Source organism: Lontra canadensis, unplaced genomic scaffold, assembly GCF_010015895.1.
Source record: "Lontra canadensis isolate GAN:19392208 unplaced genomic scaffold, GSC_riverotter_1.0 scaffold24, whole genome shotgun sequence".
Classification (NCBI taxonomy): domain Eukaryota; kingdom Metazoa; phylum Chordata; class Mammalia; order Carnivora; family Mustelidae; genus Lontra; species Lontra canadensis.
The window spans coordinates 16,478,261-16,495,132 of NW_022631018.1; the positions used below are offsets into that span (position 1 = coordinate 16,478,261).

Sequence of the window (16,872 nt, forward strand, 5' to 3'; positions counted from 1 at the left end):
ACTATAGGAAACAAAGTGATTGTTGCTGGAGGGGAGGTGGGGGCGGTGAGGTAACTGGGGGTTGGACATTAAGGAGGGGACATGACATAATGAGCATTGGGTATTATATGCAACTGATGAATCACTAAATTCTACCTCTGAAACTGATCAATAGAAAAGCTTTACACAAATGATTTTACTTAATTTTCACATCTCTCTGAAGTTAGTATTATTGTCCCCACTTTATAGGTGGAAAAGAAAAAAAGAAAATCCAAGACTTCAAAAAGCTGAAATGACTTGCTCAAGGTCTTACAGCTAGTAAGCTGGTGAGTCAGGACAGGAATCTGGGTGTAGACTTACTACAGCCAGTTCTCTAGATCTATCCCTCACCTGAACAGGGTCGAAATTCAGAGGTGGCCTTTGAGACCATGGATGCAGAGAAGCAGTAAAAGTTATCCAGGTCTCGGGCTACTGTCGGCCACTTCTTTTACAGCTGAAGTGGTATCCATTTCATTTCTTTTAATTTCAGCATGGCATATACAAATCTTAAACTCCAGGGGCGCCTGGGTGGCTCAATGGGTTAAAGCCTCTGCCTTCAGCTCAGGTCATGATCTCAGGGTCCTGGGATGGAGCTCCGAGTCGAGTCGGGCTCTCTGCTCAGCAGGGAGCCTACTTCCCATCCCACCACCCCCACCCCCGCCCTCTGCCTGCCTCTCTGCCTACTTGTGATCTCTGTCAAATAAAAAAATGAAATCTTAAAAAAAAAGTCTTAAACTCCAGTATCTGTCAAATCAGTATATTGGGTGGTATGTTGAATCAGTTTCAACCACAGGCCGATGGAACTAGCAGCTGCAACACCGATAAGACAACAAGCAAGAAAACAACGGAGCTCTAACAGGAGTTTCTGGGGCTTGCTGTAGGGAACACAGGAGCAGTTTCCCCAGGTGGAAAGGGAGAGCAAGGAGCACATTTTGGGCAAATGTTAGTCCTGGGAATTTCTTTCTTTGTGGGGATCACTACACACACCTCCTGGTACAAACCTTAAAAGAAACTACATTTCCCTCTCTGGGTGCTCTTTGTCTGACACAGGTACCAGTGGCATAGGCTGCTAATAGAAAAATTTACAGTCCTGGACAGGGAATACGCATCATGTTGTTTGCACTCATCAGGGGTCAGAATCGGGTCCACAATTAATCAGCAGGGCTAGTCCATGTCCGTCTCACGGACTTTACTTACTAAAGTCGTTATTGAATTTCTCCATTAACTCATCAAATACCAAGCAGTCTTCAAAGCCCTGAAATTAGAAAGAATGGGGAAAAATAAACTGGATATAATGAAAGCTTCTGAGTAATTTTGAACAGACTTTCCACTGGTGAGTGTAAGTCATAGGATGTTTGCCTTCAACCCACACACAATAGCTGCTTAGTCACATTTGGCATTAAATTATGATTATAAAGACCATCAACGGCATTCTTTGATGGTTTGTCTTTGCCTAATGCCTGTTGATCATAATGATTTGGAATTTGATAAAAATTTTAAAATTATTCTTGCAACTTTAATGGATTTCATGGCTTCTTTAAGAAGCAACAGAAATGATACTGCTCTACCATGAGTTTTCGAGTCATTTAAACTCTTCTGGTCTTTAAGCTTCACATTTAGAGCAATTAATGGTAGGATAGAACTCTCGTATTAATTCAGTTCCTTTAAGCCAAAGATGAAAGCAAATTTCCAATGTCACAAAGTCCACAAAATTAACCCTAATGATGTTCTCCACACAATGCAGTAGGGCAGAAGAAAATCAAAAGCTGTTTCCTGCTTTCTAGGAATTCAAACTATGGCTTTAGAGACAATATTTTAAAAATGTAAAGTCAAAAAAACATTTTTCACATCAATTATAGGTTTACATCTGAAACAAATAAACATACTTGGCATCTATACAGGCTATCGATGTTAGGGGACGTTAGAAATGCAAAATACCATACAGGCTGATAATAACACTTGTCAACTCTTTACTTAATTAATTCATTTATTTCCCCAAGAACCTCTATGCTGTAGGCACAATTGAAAACCCATTTTAGAGATAAGGAAGTAAAGGTAACTTTAAGTCAGTTGAGCAAGAACGTATTCTAATAAATCCTGGAGCCAGGATTTGAACTGGGCCTTATACTGCCAGGGCTGGGGCCCTTATCCACTATCCTAAAGTTGGTGTGTCCTTGGGTTTTCATAAAGCAAAGTGTTTACCACTGCTTTGTGGAAAATATAAGTGTTTAGATTTATAGCCAATTTATACTCGGAATAGATCTCCATCACCAAAACAATGGAGGGCTGTGATTATAAAGCTATCAGTTATCAGAAACACACAAAATAATTGTTGGTCTAGACAACTAATCTAGGATTCCTTGAAATTAATGTTGCATATCTGAGGACTCTTCCTTTTCAGAAATATTTTTTCTAACCAGAACAATAAAACTTCCATGAAAGCAGCAGTATTCAACATCAAATCTATTTCATACTCTTGTTCAACTCTGTCAGTTGTATTTTCCTTTCCTTCAGAAAGAAAAGGTAGAGGGGCCCCTGGGTGGCTCAGTCATTAAGCGTCTGCCTTCGGCTCAGGTCATGATCCCAGGGTCCTGGGATGATCCCATGGCCCTGCAGGAAGCCTGCTTCTCTCTCTCCCACTCCCCCTGCTTGTGTTCCCTCTCTTGCTGTGTCTGTCTCTGTCAAACAAATAATACTTAAAAAAAAAAAAAAAAGTAGAGAAAACAACAGTTTGGGCTCTTTTTCTTTTTTGAGCCTAACATTTATATATTTATGTATAATCTCAAAAAAAATTTTTTAAATTAAGCCTTGAATCGCTGACAGTCAAGTTCCCAAATTTCAAGCTATTAATATATTTTCTAACTGCGCAGAAAACCGCTTTACACTCTATTGCTTTTTCCTAGGGGAAATCCTGGGATCAAGCACCCCAAGCCTTGACTCTAGTTAGTGATCTGGACGGCTGAGAGGATTGTGGAATTGACTGTTTGCTCAGGCATTATGTGGCGACTGTTCTAGGCACGCTTGTTATTTACACTTTTTTAGTTGAGACCGACTGACTTGGGGAGAAAGGACTTACTGCATTCATTCCTTGCCCAAAAAAGGGCACAATGGCGTGAGCTGCGTCCCCCATCAGCACACAGTATGACTTCAGGTGAAAAGAAGAGCACTTCACGGAAATCATGGGCTGCGCCGGCAGCAGGAAGAAATCTCGTAGCAGGGCTTGCCTTTGGAAGGAAACGACCAGAACGTAAGCACCTGAGGCTGGGTGTTAGAACGTGCACCATTCTTTCGGAGGTACTGACTTCATGACCATAGGGTTTTGATGAGAAACAAGACAAAAATGGCAGGAAGTAAACAGGAAAGGGAGAAACTGAAGTTTCTTCTAGTTCCTGAAATTCCATTGTCCTAATCACCTATTTCGTTCTCATCAGTGTTAATCACATCCAACCAGGACAAGTCCGCATTTCAAGAACTCAAAATACGCCTGTGTTAGGTGTCATGAAATTTTCCTGCAATTTTCTGGTGTGTTTTAGGTTTTAATGGAAAAACTGAGAACAACGTGCGTCGGGTTCAAGCCACACAAACCAAAATTAAAATGAACACAACTTGCTATAGATTTGGAAACCAGTGAGTGCCAGCATCTACAGTGGTTTTGTGGCAGCTGTAAGTAGGGAAACAGTAAATATCCTCACGAGTTTTAAGTCTGGTTGGAGAGGCAAGAAATAACCACAAAACATAAAGGGTAAATTGTGGCAGGCAGAGATTTCTCAAGATCAGAGAAAGAGAGACCAGGGCACACTGGTCTGCTGGTAAGGATGGAAACTGACCATTTCAAAGAGACCTGCTGTGGGCTGGCAGTGGGCCACCCCTTTTATAGAGTTAGTGCATGTCACAGTCACAACGCCCCCCTCCTTGCCCGCCAGGTAGATCTCCTGATGCCCACTGTAAAGATGAGAAATCTGAGACTCGGAGAGGGAAGGGCAGAGCAGCATTAATCTCACATTCAGCAACATTGGGCTGCCTCCAGGAAAACACTGCTGGAGGCGGAGAGGGAGCTGGATTCTAGGGAGGGACCATGGGGGCAGAGGGACTTAGGGAGACCCAATGACAAGCCCCTGGGGAGGAAGGCGATGACAGGGGGCGGAGGAGTCATAGGTCATAAACCAGACAGCTCACAAGCTAGCTACAAGCTGGGAGGCTCTGCGCTGAATGATCTGTAGGCATGAACTCGTCCAGTCCTCTCAACCCTTTGGGGCGGGTATTGCTATGCACGGCCATGTTTCCTCGAGGGCCCTGCGAGCTAGGAAAGTGAACCCAGCTGGTAAGTGAGAACCCATGCTTGCACCTGCTGGGCCTTGGACCTGTGTGTCCACTAGCAGAGGGAAGCACAGCCCCACTGTGCAGCACACCAACTCCAAGGGCCCGAGAGCCCTCACCAGAGGCAGAAAGGCCTGGGGACATGGGTGTCTAATGGGTGACTTGTGCTTCCCAGGGAAGCTGGCCCTAGCATGGGGCTCTCTGAATCCTTGCTCACAGCACAACATCTGCTTTGGACCTTTGCTCTAAGGGAGGCTTCCTGTCCAGGACCAGCCACATGTGATCAAAACGGAAGTAAGATGCTTGGCCTTTATTTGAATTTTGATTAACTCAGACCAGTGGAGAGAAAGGCATACTTGCACATCTCGAAACTTACTCTCCGATTAGAGGGATGGAATCTGCAAAGTACTTCTGGAAGAAATCCAGCACATCACTGTTGGTTACAAGTTTTTCAAACTCTTCAAAGGGCATGAACAAAGTACACGTGAAAGATTTATTCTGCGAGAAGAAGAGGAAGAGGGTGAGAGAATGTAGTCTCGGGTTCTTGCTGTGGCTGAGGGGTACCCAGCAGAAATATCCAGGCTGGTGGGAAACAGAGCCTGGCTTTCTCCCCTCCCGGAGAAAAGCCCCACCAAGTCCCAGGTGCTCCCCAGCTTCCCACTCACCAGAATTTCTACACGGTAAACCTCAGCCATTTCACCAAGCAAACACGACCCTTCTTAGATTACTAATTGCAAACACTAGGATCCTTGGATAAATAATCAGCTGGTTGGATTGAATTTTGCCTCGTTTTCCTGTCTCTGGCTCCTCGTCAGGTAACAGTAAGAGTCATAGGACCCCAGCACTGCTGCTAAGGCACTTAGAAGACCAACCAGAGGAGTACATATTTAGGTCTAGAGAGCAAAAAAATTCTCTTGGGTCTAATGGAAGAACAGCCATGCCCCTTTTTGACAATGTATATCCCAACGTCCCAGACACCTCACAGACTGGAAGGACTGTCTCGTGTAGAGCCCGAATCTCTCTGGCTTCATCCGAAGGCCATTATAGGACAGGCACCACCACACAGAAACTGCCACTTGTCACTTACATGTGTTCCATTTCATCTCCACTATAAGTAACTGGAATTCCTTCTGGTTTTTCCTCAGGAATCCCAAAGTTTCAATGATCTAATCACTAAACAGACTGAACAACGATGCCAGGTATACACATGCTGAGTGTGAAAGTAATTGGGCACACACCAGACACATAGTCATGAAAAACTTTAGTGACAGATGCAAAATTACATTGATAAACTCTATATTACCATGTTAGGAAGCGCAATCATCATAAAGGTATTTCGGGGCCAAATATGCAGGTAATTAGGTTCCATGGCGTACTGTAAAGGGAAGAAATTGTATTTGTGTTGGATTAGAGCTCTAAGGCAGCAGATCTAGAAAACTGACTCTGCTTGACTGTTTCTGTAGCGATTCAAAGAGTATCACACACTTGGTGATATGCACACCTACTGCTATTTAAGGTAGAAATTATCTTAAAAATGCTTTCTGTCCTGTCTTTAGAAATTCATATAACTTAAGTGGGTTCTCGATACTAGACAAAATTCAATCACACACACACAGACACACCCCCCCATACCTGTATATACATACACATTACACACACACACACGTAAACTATATATTTCTATGTCCACATATATGTGTGTGTGTGTGATATTTTATACTTTATTTTTCACCTTACTTGGGGACTTTTTGTATGAACAGAAAACCTAAGTTTAAATTTCATGGGCAAAATAAAATTTTACCAACAAGCTTCTTACCACTTGCTTCCTACAACATAAATAATAGAAGGAAGTGTTTTCTTTTTAGAGACCCCACGACAACACGATAGTAGTCTGAGTCAGTATTGATTGCTTGGGCAGATCAACGAACCCAAAGACCCAGCCAAACCTAATCCTGGAGGTTCCCCAGGGTATGATACACATAAAAACACGTAATCCGTTTCCAACCATTTCAAGTACATGTTACTTGAAATTGTGACACCAAGAATAATATTTTGATGTTCATGCATATTTTATGACTCTGGGAAATAATCCTTTAAAATTTCAGCTTCTTCATTATCAAGTCATGCTGTCAATAGATATCTTTATCGAAGAGTAGGCTACGGGAATCCCCATTGGGCCCTCACCACAAGTCTCTCCAAACAGGAAATGTGAGCGAAACAGGTGCCTGCTATGCTTTGAGATGAGCCTCCCACCCAATTCTTTAAGCACTCCTCCCCAATATGGGAGTTTCCTAGGATAGTTTTGGGACCATATTAAAATACTCCCAGGTCTGAATCCCATTGCTATGTCAAAACAGTGGTTTTTTTTTTTAAGAGCAGAGACTTTTTGTAAACCACAAATCCTTACTATGAAATATGAGCCCCTACAAAAAGTAAATGGTGATCTTAAATCTACGTTAGGAGGCATGAGTCCACTCAAGTCTGGGGCAATTTTTCAACAGAATCCTAGTATCCTATTACCCAGAATTATCAGATCCTGAGCCATGAGAACAAGGCTCCCTTGAAAACCGTAAAATTAGCACTTCAGAATTACTAAATACTTTTGCGACCGGGAGGAAGATATAAACAGTGATTCAATGTTAATATGGATCGGCCTGGCTGATACAGTTTGGCGCATAGCCGGTATGTTAATATCACCGTCACAGACTGACTAATTTTATAGATGTCTGAATTTCAAATAGGAGAGATCACACCTGTACCTTAAAAACAGATGTTTTCTATGCAAATCAAGTTTTAACAAATGCTATTTACTTATATTTACCTATAAGCCAAGATCCTTACTGGTTTTGTTAATACTTTAATTTCCCTTAGTAAGTTCCTACATTTATTTGCTTAGGACAATATTAAACATACCTAGGCTGTACTTGCCTCAGGCCAAAGAGGGCCAAACTTGGGAACCCAGAAATGAGGAAAATGCATGGAAATCTTTCTGTAATGACTTGCTATTTGCTTTATCGAATGACTATTATTTGAAACAATCATGAGTATAAGAGGTCTGGATTGTTGGTATACAGAAAGATTCCAAACCCACTTAAGGTAGAAATTATCTTAAAAATGCTTTCTGTCCTGTCTTTAGAAATTCATATAACTTATGTGGGTTCTCAATACTAGACAAAATTCAATCACACACACACAGACACACACACACACCCCACATACATGTATATACATACACATTACACACACACCAAGAAAAAATAGAAAAATGACATGATTATATCAGACAAATTCCCTGTGCATTTTCAGTAGGGCACTGGTGATGCCTCTTCTTTCCTGCCCACTCAGGAAAACGTAGGCAAGGGAGAGAAGTGATATTACTAAGGGGATATTTGCACACCCAACTTGTTACGCCTTACGAGGACTACGACAGACCCCAGAATTCATCCACATGTTTAGCCAAGAACAAGTGCACTAGGTTCTGTGTCTTCCCTGGTCCCAGGGGTGGGAGGGCTGTGGGAAGGAGCCAAAGAAGGGTAAGGACTTACATCCCCGTTCCTGGGTGGGATCGTGAGCTCCATGTACCCGTGAGGAATGTACAGCTGACTGTAATCAAAGCGGGGCTTCTTCATGAGGTGGCTTCGGACAGTGGAATAGGCTCCATCACATCCTACAATGAGGTCATAAGTGACATCTATGGGAACTTCGTCAGATCTGAAAAATAACATGTACCATTAAAAGAAAACGTCTAGGGGCACCTGGGTGGCTCAATTGGGTTAAAGCCTCTGCCTTCGGCTCAGGTCACGATCCCAGAGTCCTGGGATCGAGCCCCGCATTCGGCTCTCTGCTCAGCAGGCAGCCTGCTTAACCTCTCTCTCTCTCTCTGCCTCTCTGCCTACTTGTGATCTCTGTCTGTCAAATACATAATAAATAAAATCTTAAAAAAAAAAAAACTGTCTAGTGGTAAAAATGGTGATGTTCATCTACTCGGGTATAAAAAGCAGCAGCTCAGGGGGGCCACTGCTCTGCTGCCACCCAAGTGCCCCAAGATGGTCAAGTTTTAAGATGCATTTGAGATCACGGCAAGAGGTATCTGTGAAGGTGCCAAACAGGAAAAGAGCACGGATTAGGGTCGAAATAAGGACGGAGAGTGATGAGAGTGAAGACAGAGGAACGGACTAGAGAGGCTCGTTTTAGCGAAGGGACCCTCTAAGTGGTTGCGAACAGAGTGGGAATCCATGGCACATGCCAAGAATGGGACACGGGGCTAGGAGCTTCAGAGGAAACGCAGGCAGCCAAAGAGGCAGCCAAATCGTTTCCAAAAGAAGAGAGGAAACGCCGGGCCGCGGGGGGTCATCTGTTTCAAGGACAGAGAGCCTTTGGGGAGCGGCGGGCGCTGGTGTGGGACATGGCAGGACACTGAACCAGCACAAGAATCAAGAAGAACCACTGGTGTTGGTGTTCAGAAGGCAGCCCAGGCTGGTTTTCGATCTGATTCTTTGAATCTCTTTTAGTAATCATTTAACTCTTCCAAAGAAGCCAGAGAACAAAGTGTACAGGTCCAGTTCTCCACTCCAAAGCCTTCACCTCCGCAGTCAGCAACCCCCCCCTCCCCGGGGATTACCTGAGCACCGTGATCGTGCCCTCCTCAGGATTACACTTCAACAGCCTGTGGCCAAAGTGCACCTTCGCATTGGGGTATTTCTCAACGGCTGAGGAGACAAAGAAGAAAACCAAATAGAAATGAAATTCCAATTCTCGTGTCACTTAATCAAATTGAAATAGTCATCGTTTTCCGAGAACAGTAGGATAGAGATGTTTATTCTCAAGAAGGGAAAAATGAATCGGTTAAAACAGTCTTTTGACAGCTATTTCTCGAATGTTCCAGGATCATCTGGTAATAAAAGTGATGAATACAAATCAACTATCCTCATCTAAAAAAAAAAAAAAAACAATTCCAATATGCAAATTTTCACATTGCTATGATGGCTGTAACCCTGGAAAAGAAAGAGGCGGCACGTATTTTAAAAGTTGCCTCTGACCTAAGACCTTACTTGTGATTAGAAATACTCAGCTAGGGGCGTCTGGGTGGCTCAGTTGGTGAAGCGTCTGCTTTTGGCTCAGGTCATGAACCCAGGGTCCTGGGATCGAGTCCTGCATCCAGCTCCCTGCTCAGCGAGGAGCCTGCTTCTCTCTCTGCCTGCCTCTCTGCCTGCTTGTGCTCTCTCTCTCTCTGTCAAATCAATAAATAAAATATTTTTTAAAAACATTCTCTCATTAAAAAAGAGAGAAAGAAATATGCAGCGAAACTCCTTTTCTCAAGCTATGCCTGATTCTTTATCTCTTTTTAGTAAGTCTCCGAACTTTGGAGTCACGTTGTCACAAATACAGATTTTTTTTTTAAAGGTTTTATTTATTTATGACAGAGAGAGATAGCTAGAGAGGGAACACAAACAGGGGGAGTTGGAGAGGGAGAAACAGGCTTCCCAATATGGGCCTCCATCCCAGGACACTGGGATTATGACCTGAGCCCAAGGCAGATGGTTAATGATTGAGCCCCCCAGGCACCCCACAAATATAAGTTTTTGACACTAATTCTTTTTGTAATCAAACACCGGAACACTTAGGGGAAAACACTGAGTAAGAAGATTTAAAATTTCTCAATAAATAGAATCAAATTATTTTGGTGCTTTTTGAATTTTGCCTGCTAACAATCAGTAGAAAGTAGTGAATTCATCATATTCTTGTCATAACAGTAAAATGTTATTTTTGTCCCTATTAATTCTCATGGTTAGGAGATCTATAATTACAGGCTATTTATTGTTGTTAAGGCTACACATCAGATCTATCTATCTATGTTTAAGAAATCTTTTGGAAAATAACTTTGGAGAAAACAGAGTTTATCCGAACCATGATGGATACCTTTTATAAACTCAAAATATGTTTGTGAAATCAAGCTTTTAAAAAATTTAATTTAATTTAATTTTGAGGGGGGGCACCTGGGTGGCTCAGTCAGTTAAGTGTCTGCCTTTGGCTCAGGTCCTGTTCCTACAAACCTGGGATCGAGCCCTGCATTGGCTGTCTGCTCCTCAGGAAGCCAGCTTCTCCCTCTACCTGCTGCCCCTTCCCCGGCTCGTGCTCTCTGTCAAATAAATAAAATCTAAAAAAAAAAAAAAATCTATTTTTTACTTAAATGTATACTAAGACAGCTCAAAGAAGTTTCCACAGAACAATAGTCCTGGAATATGCTTCCTAATAAAAACCATTTTGTGGTCAAAGCCATTAGCAAGATGCTAACAGTCTGACCCCTGAGCTGTGCGGTCCTGGTCCTCAGCCACACGTGGCTAGTCTGAATGGAGATGAATTGCACACAGGGGGTTTGGGCAACTCAATATTCCCCCCCCTCAAAAAAAATGTCTCATGAATAACTGTGTTCTGTTGATTACACATTGAAATGATAATATTTTGGATATATCAGGTTAAAATATATTGTTAAAGTTAACTTGGTTCTTTTTTGTTTTTTACATGTGGTTACTAAAAAAGTTTAAATTATACATGAGTCTGCCATCTGTGGCTGGGTCTTGGACAGTGCTGCTCTAGAAAATCCACAATGCAGACCATCAGAGAAAGACTGTAAGAAAACTTACAAAACTTGTTTCGTGCAGAATTTACCACATTTTCTTGACCACAAGCCTTTTTCTGCTTGCTTTGCTTAACAATTATTAACACCCCCCCCCCAACATACACAGTGAACCATGGAACAATCCTACATGGAGTGCAGGGCAGTGACTTCGTTCTTGAGGCTTAGGAGTGGGGGGCGGGGTGCTGTTGGGTCCAGAGCCCGCGTTTGCACCTGGAGGCGGTGGCTCACACGTTTGTGTAAAGGAATGAAAGCCGTATGAAAGAACTTATATGCCAAATGATGTTTGGGAGCGAAGAGAGGCCGTGTTCATTTCATTCACAAGTTTGTGGCATTTCTGAAATCACACAGTGTGCAGCACATTCCTAAGGAAAACCAGGGCTGGGAGCTTCTGGTCTGTCCACAAGGTCAGTTCTTCCCAGGCTGTGGCTCCTGCTGTTCAGCAGATGTGTCGTGTGTCATGCGGGAGGCACTGACGTTCGTGGATAAGGGCATGGACTTTGGAGTAGGGGCCCAAGCTCCAGCCTGGACTCTATCACTTATTAACCATGTGGGCTGCTGGGGGGTTGGGGGGGAGCTCTGGAAACCTCCTTCACCACCTGTAAAACAGAGGGAAAAGAGCTCCCACCTCACTGAGCTGTTGGGAGGGTCTATAAATCAATGCATATAGAGCAATGAACATACTTCTGGGGCCTCAGTGAATGTTTGCTCTCGTTTTTATCTTAATAAATTCAGAGGATGTTCTAAAGGGATTGTCTTAGGTCTGCTGTAGGCTACTTTTTAAAAAGCTGTTTTGGGACTTCTGGAGATCAGTATGAGTATATCTAGCAACTACCTACACCCCCCCCAACCCCCCAACATTTACTCATCCAAAGGATAGTCTTACAAATATAAGTAAAGAAGTGGAATTAGGAAGAATACTAAGCCCTATTTCTGAAGTCCCTGGTGAGTCAGCAGGAGTGAGCTCCGCAGATGACTCCTGCCAGTTCAGCGTTCAACAGACATGCTGCAAACTCACGCTGGATCGGGGGCCGTGGAAAAACACAGGTAAATCACGGAGCATCGCTGCTCTCCAAAACTCAGAGGCTGCTGGACTGCAAGGAGGAACTGATGGTAGAATTACTCAAGGGTTATGCTCTGCGGGGAATGGAACTGATTAGCACAAACGCTGAGGAAGAGGAAAAAAACTGTTGTGATCAAGGGCTACCTGGAAGGTGACTGGATTATCAATCCAATTATCCAAGCTACAGATTTAATTTGCAGTTCAGCGGCTTGTCCATGAATGGCTTGGTCTGTAAGACATCAAAGTCTCAGAGAGGATGTCACAACTTCTTTCTCAGCCTCCTTGGCCGTCTATCTCCTTGGTCTCCTACAAAAGCACGTGCCTCCAGCTTCAGCACTGGTGCCCCCCCACCCCCGGGCTCTAGCTCAGTCTACCGCTTGGTTGCTGCACCCGGGAATTATCGACATACCCTAAAGACCACCACCCTATTTAGCCTCCAGCTACTGCTTTTCATGTGTCTGTAGTGTGGGGCTGATTGCGCCCCTGGGCAAGTCCTTCGAGGGTATCTGCTCTTCTTCCAGTCCACGAGGTCTTCAGGGAGTGAGCACTCACTCGTTCTAGTACTGAGAAGACAGCAGGACTTTAATGTGTGGTGGACAAATGATTTTTATTTAGATCAGCCGTAAGATGAGAGAGACAGAGACGCAGAAGGATCCAGCGCTACTCTGTGTCAAGAAGGGCTTTGGGCTGTACATAGCCTGTGCAAATAACCCATGGGTAACCCAGGAAAAGGAGTCATAAAAGCAAATCCCAGTAAATCATGGGACAAGCTGAGTTAGGCTCATGTACTTTACTGAAATGACAATAGCTGAATAAAGTGTTGGACTTACCCGTCAAAAGTTCCTTGTTTAGATCTGCTCTGCTTACAGAAAGAATGTACTGCAAGAAAAACACAGTTGATACCGTTTGCTTCTGGAGAATGGACAGATAACGTTTCACATTATTCGCTCAGCAATAGGAAATACCTAGCAGAGGGTTGCAAGCTTAGTTTTGTAGTCATTTAGCTAAGGAGCCTTTAAAAAAAAAAAGCACTTTAACCAAATACATACAAAACAATGTTCAAGTTTAAACTCAGGATTTTTCAGGTTTGATACCACAAAAACCAAATCCTCATCTTATAAGCAAAAACATGTTATTTTCACTGAGATAGTTTTATGCTGACATTTCATAAACCTATTTTCATCCTAGGGCTCCAAATAGAGCTGCTGGAAAAACTTCCGTAATGACAGCATCACTAGCATAAGTATACTATTTCCTAAAGACACTACTTTGTTTTTGTTTTAAAGATTTTTTTTTAATTGATTTGAGGTGAAGGGAGTAAGTGAGAGAGAGAGAGCATGAGCTGGAGGGGAGAAGCAGAGGCAGAAAGAGAAGCAGACTCCCCCCTGAGCAGGGAGCCCCATGAAGGGCTCAGTCCCAGGACCCTGGGATCATGACCTGAATGGAAGGAAATTGCTTAACTGAGCCACCCAGAGGCCCCTAAAGAGACTACTTTGAAGGCACTCATTTCAACGTGAAAGAAGTGGGGAGGGGAAGTACTGGTAGAAGTAGGATCAGCCCTGCCTGGGACCCATGTTTGTTTTTTCTGACTTTATGGGACAATTCGGCAGGGCCGACTGTGCCTGAGGCACAGAGGGAACATACTTTTAGGGGTCCATGAAAATGTTCTAATTTTAGTTGATACTAAAATCAGAAGAAAAAAACATAATGAATACATGAGAATAAATCCAGCCTGATTAATCTCTATACCAATGCACTCATAAAAGCTAATTTTTAATATTTATTGTTTCAGAGAGAGACAGACCCACAAAAACAAAAGTGCCCACCCAGAGCCCACAAAAGTCGAAATGGGGACTTGCAATTCAGGGTGAGTCAAGTCTTTACAAATTTAAAGCATGTGTCTCCCAAATTTAGAAACATTACATCATTTAATGCAAATATGCTACTTTATAAATCTTCAGCTCATCCAGAAGTAGACATTTAATATTAACAGCTAAATCTAGAGTTGGTGTAAAAATAACTCTGTCATGCTACAAAGACAATGACTGAAGACACAACTTCCTGTGTCTTTGCTATAAATTAATATTAAGAGGACTTCTTCATTCTTTGCCTCTTTGTTCTGGTTTCCACTCTTCTGTGTCATTAATCCCTCATTTCAGTGGAAACCACGCTTGTTATTCAGAGTATGCTAGGAAACATTTAAATTAGGAAGGCTCATTTACGTGGGGGAAATAGTCTTTCCATCTCAGTCGGGAGGCGTGGTTGACACCTGTATCATCTGGGAACCGGTCCTGTTCAGAGAGGCCCTGTCCATTCCCCCTGGGGTCCGGGATCAGCCTTGTGTTATAAGCAAAAGTTAGAGCCTCCCCCATCATGCCTCACTTCTCCAATGCCTCTTCTAAAAGGTTGATCGTATGAAGAAAAAATATGAATGAGAACAGGTTAGTCTTCACAGCACATACCAATCAAACCATCATGCGGTTCTCCTTGAACTTGGGCAATTGTCTCTCAATAAAACTGGGGGAAAAACCCTCATCTCTGATGAAGGCTACAGAGAAGTAATTCTCATATTCCTGCTCCAGATTTCCGATCTGGATAGCATTATCGAATTTATTTATCAAGACAAAAACAGGAACAAAAAGAACACTGGTCGCCTTCTGGCAGCCGTATGTTTCAAGTAACAGTTCAAATGATGACAATTTAACCTGTTTTATGAGTCATGTATCAATGGTCCTTCCTCATCACAGTGTGTTTTGTACAATTCTGTGTATTCTTCCTAGCCAGCTAGTGGAGTAATTATCAATGCGTGGGACATTATTAATCCAACACTGAAAGTACTTGCTGTTGCCGCCTAGTGATTCAACTGCATCTGACAGACTAAGTTGTTTCAAATGAACCTTCATGAAGGTCCTTAATAAAATTAAGCAGTAGTCACGGGAAGAAAAAAAAAAAAAAGAACAAATAAGTGAGGAAGGATAAGTGGCCATGGTAATCAAAAACATTATTAATAAAACCTAAAGGAAGTTTGAGAATCTCCTTTGGATATTTGTACAAGAGTGGTTGCAGCAGACTTTCGAATATATTAGAAAAACATGCTTCTGCTCTATATTCCGAAAGCCTGCAAATGCGGATGTTTTCTAGTAAGGGGGGCGCTAGGAGGTTAGGGCAAGACTTGGGGAGCTAGGGTGGGTGGGGGATGGGTGACATTGGTGAAGGGGATTATACAAGGGATTACGGGGAATTGCCAAATAACTGTATTGTACAACTGAAACTGGTAATGCTGTATGTTAATACACTGGAATAAAATAAAATAAAATAAAATAAAATAAAATAAAATAAAATAAAATAAAATAAAATAAAATACATTTTTCTGCATCATTAAAAAAAAATGGGGATTTCTGACCTGCTCTGTCTATCAGGGAATATTTTGATAGTTCCCAGAGCAATTTGGGAGAGACCTGGCAGGATCCAGCAAGACTGGAAGAGTCTGGACCCGGCCAGGGAGAAAGGGCAGACAAAACAGGTGGAGGAGGGAGGCTCAGAGAAGTGGGGAGGCCAATGGAGGGTGAGCTCCCTGAGGATTTGCAGAAATCCTGGGGTCACCGGGAGGGCTTTGCATTTCGACAGGCTGTGGAATTGAGCGATTCAAAACCAATTTTATGTTCTTAAAGGATGTTCCGTGTTCAACCCTGTTATAAAAGTAACAACGCAAACCAAAGAAAGAGGTGGCCGCAAATTTAGCATTCACCGAGTTCTTAAGAATTGAGAAGGGCAGGATATGTGGGCAAGCGATCATTTCCTACTTCCTCTAATGTGTTGAAGACCCCAAATGGAAAGTCCCACCAACGCCTTCACCCTCTTGGGCGTCGGTGGAGAGGAAGCTGCCCCCTCCCACCTCCCCTGGAGCTGGGGGTAAGGAAGCCAGTTTGAGGCTCAAGTCTAAGTCGCTCTGTTCGTCTAACTTCCCTGATGTTCTGCACCATGTCTTCCTCCGCGGTCTACTCACACTTTATTGGTTCAATCTCTCGGGGGCTCAGGGGGCATGATGCTGGAATTGGTCTACTTGGCTAATTCCCTGTGAATCCAAGACAAAGTGGGCGGATTACTATGGTCGCTCTCAATGTAGCAAAAGCAAGAGTGCAACCAGTCAGGCCTGCCCAGCGTGCCTGGGAGCGCCTTCCGCAGTGTGCTGCCCTGGCGACTGTGCATGAGACCACCGGCCCTGCGTCTCCCTTGACGTTGACCTTGCGTACCACGCAGCCTATTTCTTCATCAGTGAAGCAGGGTGGTTGGATTCGAGGAGCCCAAGGTTGCCCATTGCTGTAAGATTCTGTTATGCCAACGCGCGCTAGATGTTTCTTACCAATACACACTGGGCACATAAAGATTTCGGGTTTTTGTTTTGTATTGTTTTGTTTTTAGAATTTTGGTCTCACCCTACTCCCCTTCAATAGACCCTCATTTAATTGGGAAAATGCTATTTTGGCGCCAATTTGATATTTAAATAAAATGTCCCTCTCCAAGCTCACCTTCTCTGTGAGATCCCTGAAAACTAAAGCTACCTCCTCTCCGAACCACCCCGCTGCCTCCCTCCGAAGCGTTCTTTCCTCGAGGACTCGAACACCGGCTGTCCTCACAAGGTTGCAAGCTCCTCTCCCCGTCCTGGGTAAGTAGCACAAGCACGGGTCATGGTGCACAAGAGGACAGTTGTGCCCAAGTTGGGGCCCATGAAACAGGGCGTATTAACTACCCAATGATGCTTATCTTTCTGTGGATGGTCAGTAGATTTGCTTCCGCTTCCTCCTCCTGCCTGGCTCATGCATTACCTCGGTACCTA

The 16,872-nt window shown here is 43.3% G+C and overlaps 1 protein-coding gene across 1 annotated transcript in view; it reads right to left on the reverse strand.

The window, feature by feature from the left end:
* KMO (kynurenine 3-monooxygenase) overlaps positions 1-16,872 on the reverse strand; it is a 46,918-nt gene that overhangs the window by 7,512 nt on the left and 22,534 nt on the right. Inside the window, 7 exon segments of the mRNA XM_032862936.1 lie at positions 1,216-1,273; positions 3,095-3,242; positions 4,712-4,833; positions 5,639-5,710; positions 7,881-8,046; positions 8,957-9,044; positions 12,866-12,914. Coding sequence (XP_032718827.1) covers positions 1,216-1,273; positions 3,095-3,242; positions 4,712-4,833; positions 5,639-5,710; positions 7,881-8,046; positions 8,957-9,044; positions 12,866-12,914 — 703 coding nt within the window.